We start from the raw sequence: 22,763 nt of genomic DNA on the forward strand, positions 1-22,763 counted from the left end.
GGACGTGGGCCCAAGAGGAAAAAGGAGTTACTTTGTCTCCAAGCCCCCTTTCTTCCTTTTAAGATTTATTTCCTCTACTCTGTTCCCACTGTTCCAGCCTGGTCCAAGACTCTGGCTGCCTCCCACCTGACTACAGTTGTTTCTGGTGGGTCTTCCGTAGCACATCCTCAGCCTCTCCTTTCACAGGCCCCGAGGGCAGTAGAGGCAGCATAGCAGAGTGGTTAAGAGCTTATGTTTACTTCTCCTATAATTTCAATTCCATCCAGTCTCCAACCACTACTAATTTTTTCTGATTAGCCTTTGTAGCCCAATTCCAAATGAAACCTGTAATTTGTAACCCTCCAACTGTTTCACTATCCCTCATTCTCTCCCTTACTCAGCTCATATTCTATAAGCCATCATTCTTATCACTTCTTGCATATACTTTCTTTTCTTTCCTTTTTATTTTTTTGAGACAGGGTCTCAGCTCTGTCACCCAGGCTGGAGGGCAGTTTAGCGATCTCAACTCACTGCAGCCTCAACCTCCCCACTCAGGTGATTCTCCCACCTCAGCCTCCCGAGTAGCTATGACTACAGGCATGTGCCACCACATCTGGCTAACTTTTTGTATTTTCTGTAGAGATGGGGTTTCACCACAATGCCAGGGCTGGTTTTGAACTCCTCGGCTCAAGCAATCCATCTCCCTCAGCCTCCCTTAAGTACTGCAATTATAGGCATGAGCCACCAGGCCCAGCGGACTTTCTTCTTTTCATCCACTGATTTTACCTGGCTAAACTTGAACCTAATTAGATCCAACTCCCCATCTGCTCTCTTCCTGCACCTAAGCAACTGAATGTGACTGAACAAAAATACAACAGGTTGATGGTCTCACTTAAAATCTACAATCACAAGGGCCCTGGGACCATCCACCCAGCAACCCTATTATACCTGTCAGGCCCATCACCTACTCTTCCCTCTTCTACAGGACTATTTCATACTCACTGAAATATTTATTAGGTGTGACTGATCTCAGGTTCCTACCACTAGAAAAATAGGAAAAAGTATACAGATCTCACAGGGCTTTTTTTTTTTTTTTTTTTTTTTGAGACGGAGTCTTGCTCTGTCGCCCAGGCTGGAGTGCAGTGGCTGGATCTCAGCTCACTGCAAGCTCCGCCTCCCAGGTTTACACTATTCTCCTGCCTCAGCCTCCCTAGTAGCTGGGACTACAGGCGCCTGCCACCAGGCCTGGCTAGTTTTTTGTATTTTTTAGTAGAGACGGGGTTTCACTGTGTTAGCCAAGATGGTCTCCATCTCCTGACCTCGTGATCCTCCCGTCTCGGCCTCCCAAAGTGCTGGGATTACAGGCTTGAGCCACCGCGCCCGGCCCTCACAGGGCTTTTGTAAGGATTGAGTAACATGCATATCAAGTGCTTAGCACAGAGCTAGACACACAGAAAGTGCTCAGAGAATGTTACCTCTATTATCGTTTCCCCAAAGCAGGGCTCTACTTAAATTTCTGCTCTGATTGAGGATCTATCATGAAACAATTATCCCGTCTATAGAGGAGCAAACAAAGGCTTACAGAAGATTAGTAATCTTTCTGAAGTCACATGGCTTATGAACAAAGTTGGGATTTGAACCCAGAACTGTCTGAACTCCAGAACCCACACCCTTAGCATCCATGCTCTGCTGCTTTATGGCCCCAAGGCCAACCTTCTGAATCCAGCTTAAGGTTTTAAATTCCGAAGTTCTATTTCTGAGTCAACCCACTCACCCTTCTTGTACCTCCTTCTCCTGGGAGAGAATACAGAAGAGTGGGTTTAGGTCACCACCCCTTAAACATGCACCATGCCCTTTGCTAGCTGGTCCTTGTAGGCCCCCTCATCTTAGACTACCACTCCCCTGCACCTGCCCCAAACTCGTCAACTCTCCTATACAAGGCTTGTCTCCTTGGCAAAGCAACACAGATGTCCAGAGATTCCTTCTTTCTCTGAACTCCTCCAGTACCAGACTGGCCCATCCTGCTTTATGCTCCCTCACAAAGGCTGCGGCTTCTGCCCCTCTCCCACTCAGTGTCTCATAAAGAACAGGAAGGAGCTTGGGCCGGGCGCGGTGGTTCACGCCTGTAATCCCAGCACTTTGGGAGGCCAAGGTGGGCAGATCACAAGGTCAAGAGATCAAGACCATCCTGGCTAACACAATGAAACCCTGTCTTTACTAAAAATACAAAAAATTAGCTGGGTGTGGCAGCATGTGCCTGTAGTCCCAGCTACTCAGGAGGCTGAGGCAGGAGAATGGAGTGAACACGGTAGGCGGAGGCTGCAGTGAGCAAGACTGCACCACTGCACTCCAGCCTGGGCGACACGAGTGAGACACTGCCTCAAAAAAAAAAAAAACAAAACCAGGTAGGAGCCCAATGGATGACCTCACTGATCAGTCAGAAGGGAGGCACTGGGTTGGAGACTGGAAACTCCATGGTTTCCATCAGGGAATAGGTTAGAGGTGAGGTGGGGTTCATTTCCCATCCACTGTGGCAAACCAGTCCCTTCCTAGGCCAGCAGGCCAGGCCTTACCTGCCGGGCAAGCTTTGTGGCTGTGGCTGGTGCTGAGTGTTAGCAAAGACAGGAGGATGCCTGTGTGAAGTGTGCAGGTGGTGGGGGGACTGGGAGGGGGGCGGTTCTTAGTGATAATCAGCCATACCTGAAGTGGTATTTTGGATGTGGTAAAAAGGCTGACACCAAGGCTATCCTTATCCTTTAATTCCTGCAGTTACAGAGGTTGCTCTTTGACATAAACTCAGAGTCTCCAGTCTAAAATTCCATTATACAGATAAGAAACTAAAGCTCCATTACTCAAGCTGGGTCACTGTAAGTTCATGGATGTTCATTTTATTCTTCTTTAAACTGCACGTATGAGTTTTGTTTATATATTTCATAATAATAAAGGCCTGGGGAAGCTGAATGACTTTCCTAAGGCTACACAGGATGAAGACCCTTTAACATCAATGTCACTGGGATTTCCAAGCCAGGGTAAGGTTAAATTGTCCAAAAAGATAGAAATTGGCACACTGTGCTAGTTAAGGGCATGGGCTTGGAGTCAGACAGCCCTGGGTCTGAATCTGGGCCTCCTGGCCATATGAACTTGGGCGTTACCTAACCTAATATTTTTGGGCCTCATTTTTTTCATCTGTAAAATGAGGACAGTAATACTGAGAAATTAAGTGCCATATAACATATTTAGCATGGGATCTAGCATCAAACTTGTTTTGTTGACTCTTAAGATGCCAACAATTGTAAGATGCATTCTTATTTCAGAGATCAATGTGCAACTTAGAATGAAACATGTTAGCAAATAGTCAATATATAGCAGCTGTCATCACTATTGGAAATGAAAAAAATCTGCTCATAGTATCCTAAAAAGGGACAAGGAGACAAATCTGCCTTGGGAGGTGGCCCTGACCCCACACAACAATGGGCTTAGACCTCCAGACCTACCTTTTTTTTTTTTTTTTTTAAATTTTAGTTTTTGAGATGGAGTTTCACTCTTCTTACCTAGGCTGGAGTGCAACGGCGCGATCTCGGCTCACTGCAACCTCTGCCTCCTGGCTTCAAGCAATTCTCCTGACCCAGACTCCCCAGTAGCTGGGATTACAGGCATGTGCCACCATGCCTAGATAATTTTGTACTTAGAGACAGGGTTTCTCCATGTCGGTTAGGCTGGTCTCAAACTCCCAACCTCAGGTGATTCGCCCACCTCGGCCTCCCAAAGTGCTGGGATTACAGGCATGAGCCACCACTCCCAGCCCAGACCTACCTTTCTTTCCATTGTTGGAGGGTGTAGACTTCCCACTGTCCGAGTTCAGCTCAAACACCCGTAAGTCTGTGGGAGCCTCCTCCCTCAGAGTCTCTACTCTGGCTGGAGGCCTGGGTTCTGGGCCGCTGGGGTGGCCAGCAGGGGTTAGGGGCTTGGAGTGAATAGGGGGCGGGGGTCCAGTCTCGCCCACATCCACAGCCAGGCCCTGTTCCTCCAAAGATGCCTCTAGCAGCTTTTGGGACAGGTCCTTGGGCAGCACTGGTGCCTCAGGTGCAGCGGCCGGGTTGGCAATCTGTGTCACGAGGGAGACGCTCTCGCTGCTCTCTGATGGAGTCACCTCTGCTGGGGGCTCAACTGAGGTCACCAGATTCTCTTCACAGGGGCTCTGGGGGCCAGGTCCTCCTTCAGGGAATGTAGAAGTTTTGGTCACAGGAACCTTTGCCTCTTTTGGAGATGCGGGTGAAATGCCCATGAGCTCCTCTGTAGAGAGAGAAAGGGAGGGGCAAGAGGGAAATGTACCCTGGCCAGCCCTAAGACAACCTTGGGGCCGGGCGCGGTGGCTCACACCTGTAATCCCAGCACTGTGGGAGAACAAGGCGGGTGGATCACCTGAGGTCAGGAGTTTTTGAGACCAGCCTGGCCAACATGGTGAAACCCTGTCTCTACTAAAAATACAAAAATATTAGCTGAGTGTGGTGGCACATGCCTGTAATCCCAGCTACTCGGTAGGCTGAGGCAAGAGAATCGCTTAAACCCAGGAGGCGGTGGTTGCAATGGGCCGAGATTGCACCACTGCACTCCAGTCTGGACGACAGAGCAAGACTCCGTCTCAAAACGAAAAAAAAAAAAAAAAAAAAAGACTCAATAGTGTCATTTAGCTCTCCCCTTTGCCATCACAATGCTTCTGCAGACACTCCCTGCTAGTCAAAAGTCCTGCTCAGCCCTGGGGCCTAATGCCTGGTGGGCTTCCAGCAATGCAGTTCAAGGGGCTGTTATGGATTAGAAAGCCAAGGCTCAGAAGTGAGTCAGTTTTGGGTTCACGTTGGGCTCTGCTACATCCTAGGTATATGATTGGGCAAGTCACCTAACTTTTACTCTTAACTTACTTTTATCCTTAAGAGGGGTAATAGGGTGGTGGTAAGGACTCTGTGTAAAGCTCTTAGTGCAGCCTCAACATATGGTGTAAACACTTAAGAAATGCATTAATATTATATCATCCAGAAGGCTCCAACGTGCTGTTATAAACTGAGCTACAGGTAGAGGATGCACAGCTCCCTCCCTAACTCAGTGGTTCCCAAACCAGCCTGTGCATTAATATTCCCAAGGAGCTTGTTTAAAATACATGTCTGGCTGCTTCTTTACAGTCTTCTTTAGAAGGTGGGGAAGGGAATCTGGATTTTCAAGAAGCTCCCCAGTGACTAGGTGGCAACTGGTTCATGGGCTGGCAGGGGAATCTACACCAACTGACACATGGGATTTCTGTAGCTAAATCGGAATTCCACTAGCCTTGTTCAATATCTCCTTGTTAGCTCTGCCTATCCTCAGCACATACAATGTGCTCGCTCCCTACTCTTCCCTGATGGGCGCCAAGTCTCTCCAGGTTTCAGAAAGCATGGCCCAGCCCAGAGTGTCCCACACATATGTCACTTGCCCTTCACCTCTCAACGCCTCTTACCTTCCTCCTCCTCCCAGCCAGGCTCTTCAGAGATGCTCTGTTCCGCCCGCTGCTTCAGGGCGTCCCTGCGGGCCTGCTCCTGAATGTGGGGGAGCAGATGGACACAGGAAGTCAGGGCACCCTCTTCCCAGATCTTGGTCCTGATCCCACAACTCTTGGCACCCTGTATCCCTTTCTTCTCTCAATAAATCCAGCCTGCTTCCCCCAGGGTTGAGTGGGGACCTCCCCAGGCTAGACCAGCGTACCTGCTCTAGCTGATGGACTTTATAGAAATACCGATGCCAGAATTCTGAATGGGAAACAGCTGCTGGAACCTGGAGGGAGGGGAAAATGGAGGTGAGACTTTGGGAGTATTTGTGTGGGGCCTGTGTCCCCACCCTTATCAGTCTATTCCCAGCAAGTCTATCAGACCCAGTAAGTGGCTTAGCAGTGATAGAGCACTTCCATCCTGACCAAAGTTTCGGCCAGACCCACCTTCCTAGTCCGGGTTGGCCAAGGAGGGAGAAAAGAACTCCCATCAGGCTTTGCTGGCCCTTTCATTTCTCACCATTCTCTGACTGCCAGAAGCCTGGCAAACCAGGTTCTCCCATGTGAGTTCTTGGCTCAGGATATGGCTGGTCTGGCTCTATGGAGCCTCCCAGTGCTCTCCGAGCCAGATGACGCCACAGTGACTCTGAACATGTCCCTCCCACCTCCCAACACCTCAAGCCTGGAGCTGGCTGAGGCCCTGCAGACTGGGCCCTCACCATCTTGGTGTAGAGGGCCCGGATAGAGGGGCTGCCTACAAGGAGCTCTGAGATCTCCCCCTTCTTCTCCTCCAAGCAGAACTGGGAAAGCCAGGCGTCAAACAATTCCGGGGGCCCTGCAGAGGGACAGATGCTGACAGTCAGTTCCCTTGGTCTGGGGAAAGAACACTGGGCCTACAGAATATACCTAAGGCTGGACATGGAAAATGAAGAAAGCTTGTGTGTTCAAAGCCACTTAGCCAAGGGTAGGGGGTCAGGCAGGGTGAAGGGGCGGGTGTGCACCTGAGTGATCTCCAGAAGGGGCTGCAGTCTCCATGTTCTCATATCCCTGCTCGCTTTTTAGCCCATGGCACCTGGCTACTGAGTCTCCTCGTCTCTGAAACAGCTGCTCTTAGGTCACATGACCCCAGCTGCCAGAGCCAACATCTATTTCTCTGTCTTCCCTCTTGTGACCATCTCTGACTCTGGGGGCCATTGCCTTCCTCCCGAAGCCCTTGTCTCTCCTGGTTTCTCACTCCTTTGTTATTTTCCTCCACTTCTCTGGTTGGTCCATTTGAGTCTCTGTGGGTTTTTTGTTTTCCTTTCCTTTCCATCTCTCTCTGGCTTTTTTTTCCCCCAAAATAATTGCCACTAAACCACAAGTTTCAACCTCATCCTCCCACTGTGTCTCTCTTTGCAGCCCAGGCTACGCTCTTGGCCCCAGATCCAGAGTTCCAAGTACCCCCGATACTTCTACCTGCAAACACACCATGCGCTCATTTTCCTTCCCACCTGATTATCTGACAGGGTTATCCAATCTGGGGGCCATCCTATCTCCTCCCTTTGCTGTCCTCTCCATGCCACCTGACTCTTCCTAGGTTTTGGCCTTACCTCTGACACGGGATTCCTACCTAGCCTCCTAACTGGTCTTCCTGTCTTCTGTCTTTCTATTTCATTCTTTACAATGCTGCCCCAAGGGCTGCTTTACAAAATGCAAACTCTGATCACCCCAGGCCTCAAAAACTTTCACTGGTTCTCTGTGGGAGGCCTTTTTAAGCTGGAGTCCAAGATGGGCTTCAAAGGGTCAAAGAATTCCCATATTGCACAAAAAGTTTTGTGGAGAGAGGGCTTGTCATTTTCAATAGATTTTTAAAGGCCTTTGTGACTAAAGAGAGGTCTAGAGCTACTACTGTGAGCCTTTTAGGCCAAAATTCCAACTGCCTGGTCTGGCACACCAAGCCCTTCACAATCTGGCTCCCATGAGCTGCTCTCATTGCCTTCACTTCCTCATACGCACCCTTTAACCTAGCGTTACTAAAAGGTGGGGTGCTCCCTGCTCTCTCTCCCAGCAATCTTTGCCTGAATGCCCTTCCCCACTTCTCATAGTGAAGTTAACTGACGTCTCATTTAACCTTAAAACTCCAACTCCGTCCAGGTGTGGTGGCTCATGCCTGTAATCCCTGCACTTTGGGAGGCTGAGGCGGGTGGATCACCTGAGGTCAGGAGTTCGAGACCAGCCTAACCAATGTGGTGAAACCCCGTCTCTACTAAAATTACAAAAATCAGCTGGACACAGTGGCAGGCGCCTGTAAGCCCAGCTACTCGGGAGGCTGAGTCAAAAGAACTGCTAGAACCCGGGAGGTAGAGGTTGCAGTGAGCCGAGATCGCGCCACTGCACTCCAGCCTGGGCGACAAAGTGAGACTCCATCTCAAAAACAAACAAACAAAACCCAACTCCAGCATCACTTGCTTGGTTCCCAGACCAGGAAAGGTGCCATTCCTCTGGGCTCCCACTGTCCCGCTGCTCTGTAGAAGCAGTCATGCTGCTCTCTAGTATTTCTACTTTATTCACTGTTTCTGCTTTCTCCCTCTTAACCACTAGTTCCTGGAGGGCTGGACTAGGTGGAGGGTTTGGCTCATTTCTGATCTCCAGTTTCCATCATGGAGTTTGCTGCATGGCAGGGGCTTAGCCAACACAAGCTGAAGAGAAGGCAAGTGGGGCAGCAGGGCTGGGAGGGAGGCTGAGCTAAAGATGAGGGATGAGAGGGGCCAAGTCCCTGCAAGGTGGGCAGGACAGCTCATGTTCAGGAAAGAAAAGAGAACATCAACCCAATCCACACGGTATAAGGTACACACTAGTCTCACTCTGGTCCCCCTACATAGCGGGTGCCTGGCCTCTGCTACCTGAGACAAACAGGGCCTACAACCAGACCCCCTTACTTGCCCTACAAGCCCACCCCCTCACTGCTACCCTCTCACCATCTGGTTCATTGCAGTAGGTTGCTGGGTCCGACTGCAGGCTATAGAGGCGAGCCTGTAAGAAACAGAGAAGAGGAAACAGAAATCCTGAGATGCTGGGCATAGAAAGCACCCTTTCTCTGCCAGGATACTCAGTCAACCACAACCCAGCTTCTCCCTTGTTGGCTAGGATACCCCCAGGGCACTTGTTAATTAGCACTGTGGCACGGAGAGTGGAGCACTAGGCTGGGCATCCAAAACTGGGGTTCCCAGAAAAATGGCCTTTCACCCAGTATTCTACCCCAGGAGCTAAGAAAATACAGCATAAGCAGGCTACAAAATTATTTGTAAAATGCTTTGTAGTAGTGAAATTTGAAAAATGTTAGTGCCCATATATTAATAAAGTCAAAATTTAGGGATAAATTTTAAAATAACACAATTTCCCTCCAATTAAAACCATTCAAGAATTTATTAATTGTATAGCCAGTCTCTACCAAGTTACGTTCTCACTGGGACCACAGGGTGGCAAACTTAGCTGGCAAAGACGAAGTCCACCTTTCTTCCTCAGTATTACAGGAAACATGGGCTGTCTGTAAGTGGTTTTGGTGATAATTCACTGTCATTATGGCTCAAAATCTTATCAAACATTTTCACAATTCCACTCACATGTTCACTAAGTGGTGGTGCTAATACTAGTGCTTGTTGATACATACTTGAAAAATCAGTACTTTTGGAACAGAAGTTCAACATGGGCCGGGTGCGGTAGCTCACGCCTGTAATCCCAGCACTCTGGGAGGCCGAGGTGGGTGGATTGCTGGAGATCTGAGTTCAAAACCAGCCTGGCCAACATGGTGAAACCCCATCTCTACTAAAAATGCAAAAATTAGCCAGGCATGGTGGTGCATGCCTGTAATCCCAGCTACTCAGGATGCTGAGGCAGGAGAATCACTTGAACCCAGGAGGTGGAGGTTGCAGTGAGCCAAGATCACTCCACTGCACTCCAGTCTGGGTGACAGACAGAGACGCTGTCTCAAAAAAAAAAAAAAAAAAAGAAGTTCAATGTGATAAAATGCTACAAAGCCAGCCTAGGCAACATGGGGAAATCCTGTTTCTACAAGTATAAAAATTAGCTGGGCATGGTGATGTGTGCTTGCAGTCCCAGCTGCTCAGGAGGCTGAGGTGGGAGAAGCACCTTAGGAGATGGAGGCTGCCGTGAACTGTGATCGCACCACTGCACTCCAGCCTGGGGGACAGAGTGAGACCCTATTTCAAAAGAACAAACTACAAAGAGGGCCCCCAGCTGCCATGACATTATATTGTAAATTTAGAAGAAAACTCTCCATGAAATAGAAAACACAATGTGGCCAGGCGTGGTGGCTTATGCCTGTAATCTCAGTACTTCAGGGGGCTGAGGTAGGAGGATCACTTGGGCTCAGCGGTTTGAGACCAGCCTGGGCAGAATAGGGAAACCTCGTCTCTACAAAAAAAAAAAAAAAAAAAAGAGCCAGGCGTGGTAGTGCATGCCTGTGGTCCCTGCTACTACGGATACTAGGTAGGTTAAGGTGGGAGGAACACTTGAGCCCAGGAAGTTGAAGCTGCAGTGAGCTGGGATCATGCCACTGCACTCTAGCCTGAGTGACAGAGTGAGACCGTCTCAAAAAAAAAAAAAAAAAAAAAAAAAGAAGAAGAAAAGAAAATGCGAAAATGCAGCAAAAATACACTACCGTGGCTGTTGCTTTAAGTGCTCTGAAGACACCTCTCTCCCTTTACCTATACATATATTACTAGAAATTAGTCTAAATAACCCAAATGTGGAGATTATGCCTCTAAAAATGCTCTCCACAGCGTTCCTTATTATGCTTGAAAGCTGAAAGGAATCCAAATATGCAATATGAAGGAAATAATGGAATAATTAATGCTATATTCACTTGCAAGAATTTAAAGACATTAAAAATTATGGCTGGCTGGGCACAGTGGCTCACGCCTGTAATCCTAGCACTTTGGGAGACCAAGGTGGGAGAGTCACTTGAGCCCAGGCATTTGAGACCAGCCTGGGCAACATAACGAGACCCTGTTTCTACCAAAAAAAATATTTTTTAATTAGTTGGATGTGGTGGTTCACGCCGGTGGTCCCAGCTACTCAGGAGACTGACGTGGAAGGACACTTGAGCCTGGAAAGTCGAGGCTGCAATGAACCGTGACTGCACCACTGAGCCCCAGAGAGAGCTTGGGTGACAGAGTGAGACCCTGTCTCATTAAAAAAAACAAAACAGGGCCGGGCGCGGTGGCTCAAAGCTGTAATCCCAGCACTTTGGGAGGCCGAGACAGGTGGATCACGAGGTCAGGAGATGGAGACCATCTTGGCTAACATAGTGAAACCCCGTCTCTACTAAAAAATACAAAAAACTAGCCGGGCGAGGTGGCAGGCGCCTGTAGTCCCAGCTACTCAGGAGGCTGAGGCAGGACAATGGCATAAACCTGGGAGGCAGAGCTTGCAGTGAGCTGAGATCCGGCCACTGCACTCCAGCCTGGGCAACAGAGCGAGACTCTGTCTCAAAAAAAAGAAAACAACAACAACAACAAAAAAAAGGTGATTAGGAAAGATGCTACGAGGCCGGGCGCGGTGGCTCAAGCCTGTAATCCCAGCACTTTGGGAGGCCGAGACGGGTGGATCACGAGGTCAGGAGATCGAGACCATCCTGGCTAACACGGTGAAACCCCGTCTCCACTAAAAAATACAAAAAACTAGCCGGGCGAAGTGGCGGGCGCCTGTAGTCCCAGCTACTCGGGAGGCTGAGGCGGGAGAATGGCGTGAACCTGGGAGGCGGAGCTTGCAGTGAGCTGAGACCGGCCACGGCACTCCAGCCTGGGCGACAGAGCAAGACTCCGTCTCAAAAAAAAAAAAAAAAAAAGAAAGATGCTACGTTTGTTGGTTTTTTAAAAGCAGGTTAGAAAACCGCATGTATAAAATGTCTTTTTTGTTCAAAAGGAAAAACCAAACTATCTTTACCTATGTTTAAAAACAAAAACAAATGTGAGGTTATATACCAATAAGAAATCAGGGGTTTTCTTTCGGTGATGCAATTATGAGTTTAAAAATAATTAACTTGTCCTTGCTTACTGGTATTTTTGGATTTACTATTAATAATATGGCCATATTGATTTTTTGGCCTGAACATGGGTTGCTTTTGTGAGTACAGGTTGTAAGTTAAAGCCCAGGTTACAGATGTTAGGCATCTGTAGGGGAGACTGTCAGTGAATACCTTGGTGCCATCATAGGGCTCAGCTGTGCCAGATGGTGTGCCCATCAGGGTGATGACATCGCAGTCGATGGTTTTGTCTGGTGAGGGGGCAAAGGTGTCTGAGATCACCCCTAGGAAGTCAGACAACCCTTTCTTCATCTTCTCCGTTGCTCCTGAGGAGCCTTCCGTCTGTATAGAGAATGGGCAGAGGAAGCAAGCGCCCCGGCAACAGGCTGCAATCTGGGGTATGGGGGTAAAACATTGGGGCAAAGGTGTATCGTGTGTTGGGGGACCAGGGAGGTGCTCACGACTCTTCACCCATCTTTGGGGCTGGAGAAGGAGTAGGAGGAAGCAAGGGTCTTCCATCCCCCAAGTGGGTCTGCAGAACAGGGCCATGGTAGGCCTGCGTAGATCAGAGTAAAGATCTTTGATTGGCTGTTTCATCAAAATTTCAAGGCCAGTCAGGCTGGTCAAAACTTGGCCAGAGAAGGTCCATACCATAGACATATCAGTGGGGAAGAGGGCCTATGGGTAGAGTGGTGGAAGGGGTACTAGCTTTGGAGTTAGACAAAGCTAGTTTGAATCCTTGCTCTACCACTTGTTGGTCATGAGACCAAAACCCTTTCTGAATCTGAGTTTCCTTATTGTAAAATGCGGACAAGTATACATCCTTCATAGGGTTACCATGAAGATTAAAAGATAGGGCATGGACAATGCCTGGCACACAGCATACGCTTAACAAACTGCGGCACTGTAATATTGCAATTTCACCATCATTATTGCTCAGGAAGTAGAATACTTCGTACAAAAGGCTGGAAACATATGGGCAGGATTAGAACAGATAGCCTTGCCTTGCCTGGGACTAATTGAGGGTCACTATACAGACCACACTGGTCAGAATGCCTTCCAGCAGGCAGGGATAGGGTGCTGAGAACAGGGTCTAAAAACCTCGTGGAAAATTATACTTACTCTTGATTAAGCTGCCGAAGCATTTTAAACCTATAACCTATCATAATGCCTGGCACATATTGTTACAGGTAACAATATTTGTTGAATTTAAAAAATGAATAAATGAATGAAATAAACAAGTGATATCTCTGCTATTGGCTAGACTTATAGCAGTTCAGCAGGGTTACAACTTGTCATGCTCATCAGTAGCTGTGGTTAGAATGGAGACAGTATTTTACAAGAGGATTCAGCAAAATAAGCTTGACTAAAAAATTCCAAAACTCATTTTTCATAACATGAGTAATTAATTACAAGATAACTGATTCAGCTGGTGATCAAATTAAGAAGCTGCAATTTGTTCCAATGCTAAAGGGAAAATTGTAATATAAAAAACAGTATGCTTTACCTCACTGGAAATTTCAGAACTTTGCAGGGATATCTTTGACCACAATTTTTCCTTCTCACGCTGACTTTAGAATCTAACCTCCATCTTGTAAGAGGTTTCCACTGTACATTTCTGATTAATAAAACCAGTATTGGGGGAGGGGGACAAGGATTGAAAAACTACCTACGGGGTACTAGCTGGTGATGGGTTCATTAAAAGCCCAAACCTCAGTATATACACAATATTCCCATGTAACAAACCTGTGCACGTATCCCCTGAATCTAAAACCAGAAAACAACAAACAAGCCAGGCACGGTGCCTCACACCTGTAATCCCAGCACTTCAGGAGGCCAAAGCAGGTGGATCGCTTAAGCTCAGGAGTTTGAGACCAGCCTGGGCAACAGAGTGAAACCCTGTCTCTACAAAAAATACAAAAATGAGCTGCGTGTGGTGGCATGCACCTGTGGTCCCAGCTATTCAGGAGGCTGAGGTAGGAGGATCACTTGAACCGGGGAGGCAAAGGTTGCAGTGAGCTGAGATCATGCCACTGCACTCCAGCCTGGGTGACAGAGTGAGACCCCATCTCAAAACAACAGCAACCACCAACAAAAAACAGGACCAGTAAGAAAAAAAGTTGGTACAACATTTCTGGAGGGCAGTTTTGAGTATAGTAAAAGGCTTAAACTAACCACTCTGTGATACCTTCCACAATTATATTATAAAGCAAATATTATGGCACTGGGCAAAGGTTTAGCAGAATGTTTACTGTAGCTCTGTGTACAATACTGGAAAAAACTGAAATAAGAAAGCAGCAACAGGCCGGGCGCGGTGGCTCAAGCCTGTAATCCCAGCACTTTGGGAGGCCGAGACGGGCGGATCACGAGGTCAGGAGATCGAGACCATCCTGGCTAACATGGTGAAACCCTGTCTCTACTAAAAAATACAAAAAATTAGCCAGGCGTTGTGGCAGGCACCTGTAGTCCCAGCTACTTGGGAGGCTGAGGCAGGAGAATAGCGTGAACCCAGGAGGCAAAGCTTGCAGTGAGCCGAGATGGCGCCACTGCACTCCAGCCTGGGCGCCAAATGGAGACTCTGTCTCAAAAAAAAAAAAAAGGTTACAAAACATGGTATTCAGTTGACCCCGGTTTTGAAAAAGAAGTGTACATCAGGGATACACCCCCAAAATATTAACAGTAGTTATCTTTGGGAGATGGAGTTATGGATGTCTCTAGGTCTTTCTCTCGCTTTCTTCCTTTCTTCATTCTTTCTCTTTTACTTGCCTGTATTTTCTAAATTGTCAACATGAATGACTTTGCTAATGGAAAGCATTTGCTAAAACAATACAGAAGTGGGAAAACTAATTATTACTTAAAATACGCAGCTTGTTTGGTTGCCAGACACAATTCTTTCAAAATGGGAGGAAAAATAACCACTTAATGGTAGAAAAAAATAATCACTTAACGGTTGGGAACCCAGGACAGGGCAGGTTGCGAGGGGCAGTTACTTGGGAGGGTTTGGGTGGTACTCACAGCCAGCTTCTCCTTGACCACGCTGGCCGTGGCTGCGATGGTACAGGCCGTGTCATGCTGCACCACCTGGGTAAACTCTGTCAGGTCCCGCTTCATGAACTCCAAGGCTTCAGAGGACTGTGGGAAGACAGAGAGGGATGCCAGGGCCAGCTGGCCCCACCACCCCTTGTTCCTGTTCCCTGTGCTTCTTCAGTACCAGACAGACACATGGAAATCTCAAATGGCAGGGGAGCTTGGGCTCAGAAACAAAGCTCATTTGTCCCAATTCCATGATCTGGGATTACCTGACAGCAGAGAGTGCAGGAGAATTTCCTGCTACTCTGAGCATGAAGACTGAGTCTCAGCCTAGGCACTCACAAGCTATGTGGCCATGAGTAAGTCTCATCTAGTCCTCAGTTTTCTCCTATAAAATGAGGGAGGCGATCTAGACCAGAGATTCTCAAGCACAAACTGGAAAAGTGGGGGCACAGTCAGTCTGAAAACAATACTGGCTTTGATTAATTGCTTTGATATGCTTTAAATCATGATATTCATATCAAGTTTCAAATAACATGAAAAAAAGGTACGTGACTTTTTTTTTTCCCCCTTGAGACGGAGTTTCCCTCCCGTTGCCCAGGCTGGAGTGCAATGGCACAATCTCGGCTCATCGCAACCTCCACCTCCAGGGTTCAAGCAATTCTTCTGCCTCAGCCTCCGAGCAGCTGAGATTACAGGCAGCGCTACCACGCTCAGATAATTTTGTATTTTTAGTAGAGATGGGGTTTCTCCATGTTGGTCAGGCTGGTCTCGAACTCCCAACCTCAGGTGATCTGCCCACCTTGGCCTCCCAGTGTTGGGATTATAGGCGTGAGCCACCCAGCCTAAGGCATGTGATTTTTTTATCAAAGGAAAGTGTTTCTATTTTTACTTTTTTTGTTACAGGGAAATTAAGTTGAAATATGAGGCAGTAGGTGAAGTTATTTGCCTTCAGGTTTAAGAATTAGTAATTACTAATTGTATTAGTAACAGCAATAGCTTGGAAAGCTGTTTTATGAGTAATTCTTAACAATTTAATATCAGTAAAAAGGCATGCGATTTTTACATTCAACAAAGGAGGAAGCGGTCAAGATAACAACTGGATCAGATTATCTTGAAGGCCTTCTTGGTTCTACCATCCCAAGGTTCTATTCATATAAAAGCTCCTTCGGGCAGAACTCATATTTCCTCCTGCTAAACCAATCTGCTTCTCCGTCTGCACCCAGACCTCACTGGAGAAAGCAGGCCCTCAGCTCACTTCTAGGTCTTGCCCTGTCTTGCTTCACTCACCAACTCTAGGATGCTTTCCTGGAGTATCTCGGTGGCCACTCCCCCTGCAAGCCCTGTCATTTTACACGGGGATAATCACCTGCATTTTTAAAAGCATGTTTTTAAGTGCTCCTGTGGTTGTTCTTCTGGGAAGGGCCTGCCCACTTTTCATTAGCTTGGGAAGTTTCTGAATGGGACAGTCTCACGTATCAGCTACAGGCTTCTCTGGGGGTGGTAATCATGCCTCCATATTGATTCAGGACTCCTTAATTGGGGGTGGAGGGGGTAATTTACTTATTTACTTTTATTAAAATTAAAAAAAATATTTCACGGCACCATGAAATTGTGCCCCGGGTCATTTACCGATTCACTCTTTCTACTCACACTGCCACCACCTTAGTCCAGGCCAACTTGTTCTTTTATCTGGATTCCTCCCAGGTTGTCTCAGCTACCTTTACTTCATTCTCCTTATGACACCCAGTGGGTGCTTTGTCTGTTAGGGCAGACCTTGCTGCTTTACACTCTTTAAGTTTACACACTATCATAAGAGCAAGTTGAAAATCCACGGTTACTTACAAGGCCTATATAACTTGGCCTCTGGCTGATTGGTATCCCCTACCACCGTGCCCTTCACTGAGCTCCAGCTGGCCTTCCTCAAGTTTCTAAAACGCCCTAGCATCTGCCCTGCCTCAGGGTATCTGAACACATTGTTTCCTCTCCCTGATACAGAGTTCTAACTCTTCAAAACAAGCAAGCTGCAAACACAATGAAGGAACCCTCTTATCTGGAAAACTACTGCTCATCCTTAAAGTCTATGCTCCATTTCCCTAGAGGGGCTTCCCTGCTGCCTCTTCAGACTCAGCTGGCTTTCCCTGCTTTATCTCTTCTTTTTTTTTTTTTTTGAGATGGAGTTTCCCTCTGTTACCCAGGCTGGAGTGCAGTGGTGCGATCTCGGCTCACTGCAACCTCCGCCTCCTGGGTTCAAGCCATTCTCCTGCCTCAGCCTCCCAAGTGCTGGGACTACAGGCGCTTGCCACCTTGGGGAGGCATGATTACCACCCCCCAGAGAAGCCTGTAGCTGATATGTGAGACTGTCCCATTCAGAAACTTCCCAAGCTAATGAAAAGTGGGCAGGCCCTTCCCAGAAGAATAAACCACAGGAGCACTCAAAATGGTCCCATAATAGTGCTGATGTGCCCGGCTAATTTTTTGTATTTTTAGTAGAGACGGGGTTTCACCATGTTAGCCAGGATGGTCTCGATCTCCTGACCTTGTGATTTGCCCATCTCGGCCTCCCAATTTATCTCTTCTTTAACATAGAACATACTTTAGACTTATGATGACCTGTTCAGTGTCTGTCTTCCTGGATAAACTGTGAGTTCTGTGAATACAGGTCCTATGTGTTTTGTTCCCTGATGGCTCCCCAGTATCTGACACAGAGCATACAGTAGGTGCTCAAAAAAGTTTGCTTGTTAAATTTACAAGGACCACTGAAATTTCAGTTATGTAACCACTTGTGTGACTAAATGGTTGTCTTCCCACTAATTGTGAGCTCTGAGCAGACAAACATGAACAGATGTTGCCCTCAAGCAGGTCACAGTATACTGGGGAAAATAGTCCCACGATAGTGCTGATGTGCAAGGGCAGAGCAGTAGCCGCCATACTATGGGGAGGTTGGGAAGATGTGGTGACCGGAGGCCTGAAATGGGCTCTTAAAGAATGAACAGGAGTTGATTAAGAAGTATTGATGTGGGCCAGGTGTGGTGGCTGATGCCTGTAATCCCAGCACTTCGGGAAGACGAGGCAGGAAGATTGCTTGAGCCCAGGAATTTGAGACCAGTTTGGGCACCACGGTAAAACCGTCTCCACAATATATATATATATACAAAAAATTAGCCAGGGGTGGTGGCACGCGCCTGTAGTCCCAGCTACCCAGGAGGCTGAGGTGGGAGAATCACCTGAGCCCAGGTGGTTGAGGCTGCAGTGGTGGGCTGTGATCACGCCACTGCACTCCAGCCTGGGTAACAGAGTAAGACCTTGTCTCAAAAAAAAAAAAAAAAAAAAAAAAAAAAGGAACAGGAGTCAGCTAAGAAGTGTTGACATGGGGTTTACTGACATCTACAAGCATTATAGTCCTGACAGACATAAAATGTGAAGCAAGAGTGGTGAGGGATAAACCTGGAGAGGTTGCCAAGGGCAACCAGGGAGGGCCTGGTCAGCCCTAGGATGATGAGGAGCCACCAAAGGTTTGAAGTGGGTGGGATATGAGATTTGCCTTTTCACTAAATTACTCCAGTGACTGGAATGGAGCAAAGGTCCAGAGGTGAGAAGATTAGAAGAGGAAGGAAGACCAGTCAGAAGGCTGCTGCAATAATCCAGGAAAGAAAATAGAAAAATATGAGTAAGGACAATACTAGTAAAGACAGAGAGGATGAGACTGGTTCAAGAGATAGGAGGCAGAAGAACGTGGATTTGGTGACTGAACAGGTATACTGACTGAGGGCTAGAAAAGAATCATGGAAGTGCCACAGGCTGCTAAAATAGGTGACTGGGTAGATGCAGTACTGCCAGTGAAGTGAGAAAATCCTGGAGGAGGAGCAGTTCTAGAGAGAAGGTGGTAACAATGACTTTGGGCACGCAGAACTTGAGATGACTGTGGGCTGTCTAGGATAGCTGTCCAGCAATAGCCATCCTCAAACACCAAAGCTGGCCGGGCATGATGGCTCATGCCTATAGTCCCAGCACTTTGGGAGACCAAGGTGGGCAGATTGCTTGAGCCCAGGAGTTTGAGACCAGCCTGGGTAACATGGCGATATCTTATCTCTACAAAGAAATACAAAAATTAGTTGGGCGTGGTGGTACACGCCTATAGTCCCAGCTACCTGGGGGCCTGAGGTGGGAGGATTGCTTGAATCCAGGAAGTGGAGGTTACAGAGAACCATGTTTGCATCACAGCACTTCAGCTTGGGTGACAAAGCGAGGGCCCGTCTCAAAACAAAACACAACATTAAAGTTCAGGGAAAAGGTCTAAGAGTCGCCCTAACAGAAAAGTGGAGAAGGTGACCCAGGAAGAGTTTGGAAAGTGGACAGAGCAACGGGCTGAGAATAAGTGTCCTCAGACACCACCTGTAGGGGGCAAGCAGAGGAAGAGGAACTCATGAAACAGTTACAAAAGCAACGTCTGGAGATGTGGAGACTTAAGAATCATGTCACAAAATCCAAGAGAGTAGCGTTTCAAGAGAGGGAGTGATCACTAGTGTCAAATGCAGCAGAAAGGTCCAGGAAGATAAGGGCTGAAAACCACCCACTGGATTTGGCAAGTGGTAGGTGAAGCTGAGTGTGAGTAAAGATAAGCTTATAGGTGGTGGCTCTGAGGGTGGGGAGGGAGTTAAAGATCCTGTTTGTTGACCTGAAGTTTCAAAAAGTAGATGAGGTTGTCTCCTGGAAGTGAAAGGGATAAAGTGGCTGAATAGGGGACCCGAGGGAAGAGTTAGGTTTTGGGAAAGTTTCTGAAGTTAAGGGGAAGAAAAGCAAATTGGAGACTGAAGAGTATGTGGGCCCAGATGAGGTTGGCGAATCCGTGATGGAACCAAAAAGCATTTGGTGCCTTTCTCTTTTTAATTTTTTTCTTTCTGGTAAGTATGCAGAGCAACGATGTGTCTTTCTCTATCAACGTGTATGCACAAGTATTTGTGTCAGTCATATTGCTCTTGACAACACACAGGAAGACAGCACAGGAGGAGGTAAGGAGCAGAGGAAAGCAGATGACAGCACCATCTCATAGCTGTAGTCTTCAGGGCAATGTATTCTAAGGAGTGTTGAGAAGTGAGTGGTCCAAATGGAGCCAGAATGGGACATAAATATAGGAAAGCACCAAAAGACCAAGAAAAAAAATGGAAGGAAAAACAAACTGGGGGTGGTATCCAAGAGGTTTTCCCATCAGCCTGGCACCTAATAACAGCTAACACTTACATGGCACTTACTATATGCTAGGTACTGTTTTTAGTGTTTTACATTTAACCATCACCACAATCTCATCAGGTAGGTATTGTTAGTATTCCCATTATATAGATGAGGAACTGAGGCCTAGAGAGGTTAAAAACTTCCCCAAGAGGCCAGGTGTGGTGGCTCACGCCTGTAATCCTAGCACTTTGGGAGGCCGAGGCAGGCGGATCACCTGAGGTCAGGAGCTGGAGACCAGCCTGGCCAACGTGGTGAAACCCTGTCTCTACTGAAAATACAAAAATTAGCTGGGCATAGTGGCGCACGCCTATAATCCCAGCTACTCAAGAGGCCGAGGCAGGAGAATCACTTGAACTTGGGAGGCAGAAGTTGCAGAGCCGAGATTGAACCACTGCACTCCAGCCTGGGTAACAGACCCAGACTCAAAAGCAAACAAACAAACAAAAAACAAACAACACTTGCCCAAGTACATATAAGAGTAAGTAAGAAAGTAAAAAAAAGGGAAATTAAGTCTTTTCTTTCCAAAAAGACTCCCACCTCCACCCCCACCCCAGCTTTTAACTGGGAATTCAAAGAATGAAGACGGAAGGTTGGCCAACTATCTATCTTTCACAAGTTGTGATAAGACCAACCTTGAGAGAAACACAAGAGGCCCTCATGCAACATCTGCTGAATGAATGTCAGACTTTCCTGCCAGGAAATTACCCAACAGGAAACATGCTACTTTCTGGTCTTTTCTATCAAATGTTAGGGTGCAGTCCTCTCTCTTAGTCCTCATCAACAAAATAAACAGCTCAGGGCATTCTCAGATTTCCTGGGCTATTGCTGAGAGGCTGTCCAGGAGTACCCAGGATAGGGGAGGAACAAAAACGCTCCCAGATGTCTGGGTGTGGTGGCTCACGCCTGTAATCCCAGCACTGTGGGAGGCTGAGGTGGGTGGATCACCTGAGGTGAGGAGTTCCAGACCAGCCTGGCCAACATGGTGAAACCCTGTCTCTACTAAAAATACAAAAATTAGCCAGGAGTAGTGGCACACGCCTCTGATCCCAGCTACTTGGGAGGCTGAGGCACAAGAATCGCTTGAACCTGGGAGACAGAGGTTGCAGTGAGCTGAGACCGTACCTGTGCACTCCAGCCTAGGCGTCAGAGTAAGACTCTGTCTCAAAACAAAACAAAAATACTCCCAGAGTAGGGGACTTATTTAGGTGAGGTCAGAAGCTTCCTGGAGTTGGCCCTGAGTCAGGACTTACCCCAATTGCTTGAGGTAAACAGTAATCAACTTTTCCCACAATTCAGTTGGGCTGATTTTGACAAATAAGCATGAAATGAAACAGGAATACACATTGGCAAATTACCCACTGGCACAGCCAAATATCACTCATCCCACAGAGATTGTTCAGCAAGAAGGCCTTCCACTCTCTGGTGACTAATCTCTCTCTCTATCGCCCGTTGCATAGCCCTTACTTAGAACTCATCAGGTACCAGTCTGTATGGCTCATGCTCATCTCTGGCTTGGGTTCTTGCTTTTCATCCTGTCTAGGCAGGGTTGGCCTTGATAAGGTTCCTTCTCCAAAAGGCCTTCCCTGGTGAGTTACTGACTACCGAGAATAGACAAGGAGCCCCAGTACTTTCCTTTCACAGAACTTACCACAACGGTAACTAAAAAACTGTCTGGCTACTCGGTTAATGGCTGTCTCCCCACTAGATTGTGAGCTTTGCAAGGCCCAGGATTACATGTGTCTGGCTGAAGTCTGTATCCTCAAGACCTATTAGAGCGCTGGTTGTCGCATATACTCTAATATTTGAATGAGTATACGAGTAAGTTTTTATTGCTAGAATCTTTTCCTTCAAGACCTATATCAAATGTTCTCTCTTTCACGAAGAAACTGAATTTCCTGAACTGAAATAAATTGCTCCTTCCTATGGATTCCTACAAAACGTTCGTTAACTCCAGCCTTTAAAACCATCTTTATTTCACTGTGGCTAGTATCACACTGGTTTGCATCGAGGTCTGTCTTGCCGTGGACCGGTAGAGGCTAAAAGAAAGGCCCGGGTCGGCCTCATCCTTAAGACTTAGCGCCCGCAAAAGTTGGGCGGGGCTGGTTGGACCAGGTTGCACTGAGGCGGCGCAGGGCCCTGGTGAGGGAAGAAGGGCACGGGCCCGGCTTACCTTCTCTTTGACTGCTTGGTAGCTCTGCTGCAGCCAGCTCCGCCACCATCCCACGTCCTCCCTGTGGAAGAGAGACACATCTGGCAGTACCGCGGTGCGATTCCTGCCCGCCCAAGGATCCGGTCTGTTTCCCCCTCAGATGTACCCCGCGGGCCGAGGCTTCGCAGACCGCTTCCCCACCCCCTCACAGTGCGACTCCACTGTGCCCTTTCAGATCAGTCCACGCCCGCGCTGATCTCATGTTCCCCACCCGGACTCTTGCCCAGCACCCCAACCCTGGGAGAATTCAGGCCCCAACGCCTAGGAGCAAAACGACGGGCTCACCCTTCCGCCATCTTGCCTGCATGACATCACCACTATTTACTGACCTTTGACTTCCGACACGGCACCGCCCCCTCAAGGACCGCCCCGAAGCGCTCGGCCCAATCCTCGCGCCGGCACCGCCCTCAGCCCAATCCCTTCCCTGCTCCATCATTAGGTCCCGCCTCCCTTAAGTCTCCAGTCTCTGTCCAGTCTCTGTCCCGAGTTCTCCCTCAAACTCCGCCCCTGAACTCTCAGTCATCTCAATCGTCATTCAGTCCTGTCCTCAGGCTCCACCTCCACCAAACTTGACTCTGTCGCCGTCCGCAAACGTCCGGTACGGTGGCCTCTATGGACGATGATCAGCCGACCAGCTGGACGGCGGAGAGCTGGGAGCAGAGGGGAGGAGGAGAGATAGCTCGAACGTCAGGATCCCAGAGCGCAGGGTTAGCACCGCCCCCCTTTGTGAAACCAGCTGCGTCGAGGCTGCTTTGTGTCTCTTCAGGCTAATT

General features: G+C 48.0%; 1 protein-coding gene across 9 annotated transcripts in view; it reads right to left on the reverse strand.

Annotated features, from left to right (window-relative positions):
* BSDC1 (BSD domain containing 1) overlaps nucleotides 1-22,531 on the reverse strand; it is a 30,280-nt gene extending 7,749 nt beyond the window's left edge. For 2 of the 9 annotated variants that reach the window (XR_002522312.2, XM_009203983.4), the window contains exons 1-9: nucleotides 22,320-22,531; nucleotides 21,952-22,012; nucleotides 14,535-14,651; nucleotides 11,694-11,912; nucleotides 8,452-8,506; nucleotides 6,214-6,329; nucleotides 5,713-5,781; nucleotides 5,468-5,546; nucleotides 3,793-4,272 (exon numbers count right to left, since the gene is read on the reverse strand). Coding sequence is in view for 8 of the 9 variants with exons in the window: in XM_009203983.4 (XP_009202247.1) it covers nucleotides 3,793-4,272; nucleotides 5,468-5,546; nucleotides 5,713-5,781; nucleotides 6,214-6,329; nucleotides 8,452-8,506; nucleotides 11,694-11,912; nucleotides 14,535-14,651; nucleotides 21,952-22,012; nucleotides 22,320-22,426 (1,303 nt within the window). In the remaining variant the exon portion in view is untranslated. Of the gene's footprint in view, nucleotides 1-3,792; nucleotides 4,273-5,467; nucleotides 5,547-5,712; nucleotides 5,782-6,213; nucleotides 6,330-8,451; nucleotides 8,507-11,693; nucleotides 11,913-14,534; nucleotides 14,652-21,951; nucleotides 22,013-22,275 lie in introns of all 9 variants that reach the window. The other 7 variants (XM_003891510.4, XM_009204007.4, XM_003891512.4 and 4 more) reach the window with 5 other exon arrangements.
* Between the last annotated feature and the right edge of the window lie 232 nt (nucleotides 22,532-22,763).

This window comes from Papio anubis, chromosome 1, assembly GCF_008728515.1.
Source record: "Papio anubis isolate 15944 chromosome 1, Panubis1.0, whole genome shotgun sequence".
Classification (NCBI taxonomy): domain Eukaryota; kingdom Metazoa; phylum Chordata; class Mammalia; order Primates; family Cercopithecidae; genus Papio; species Papio anubis.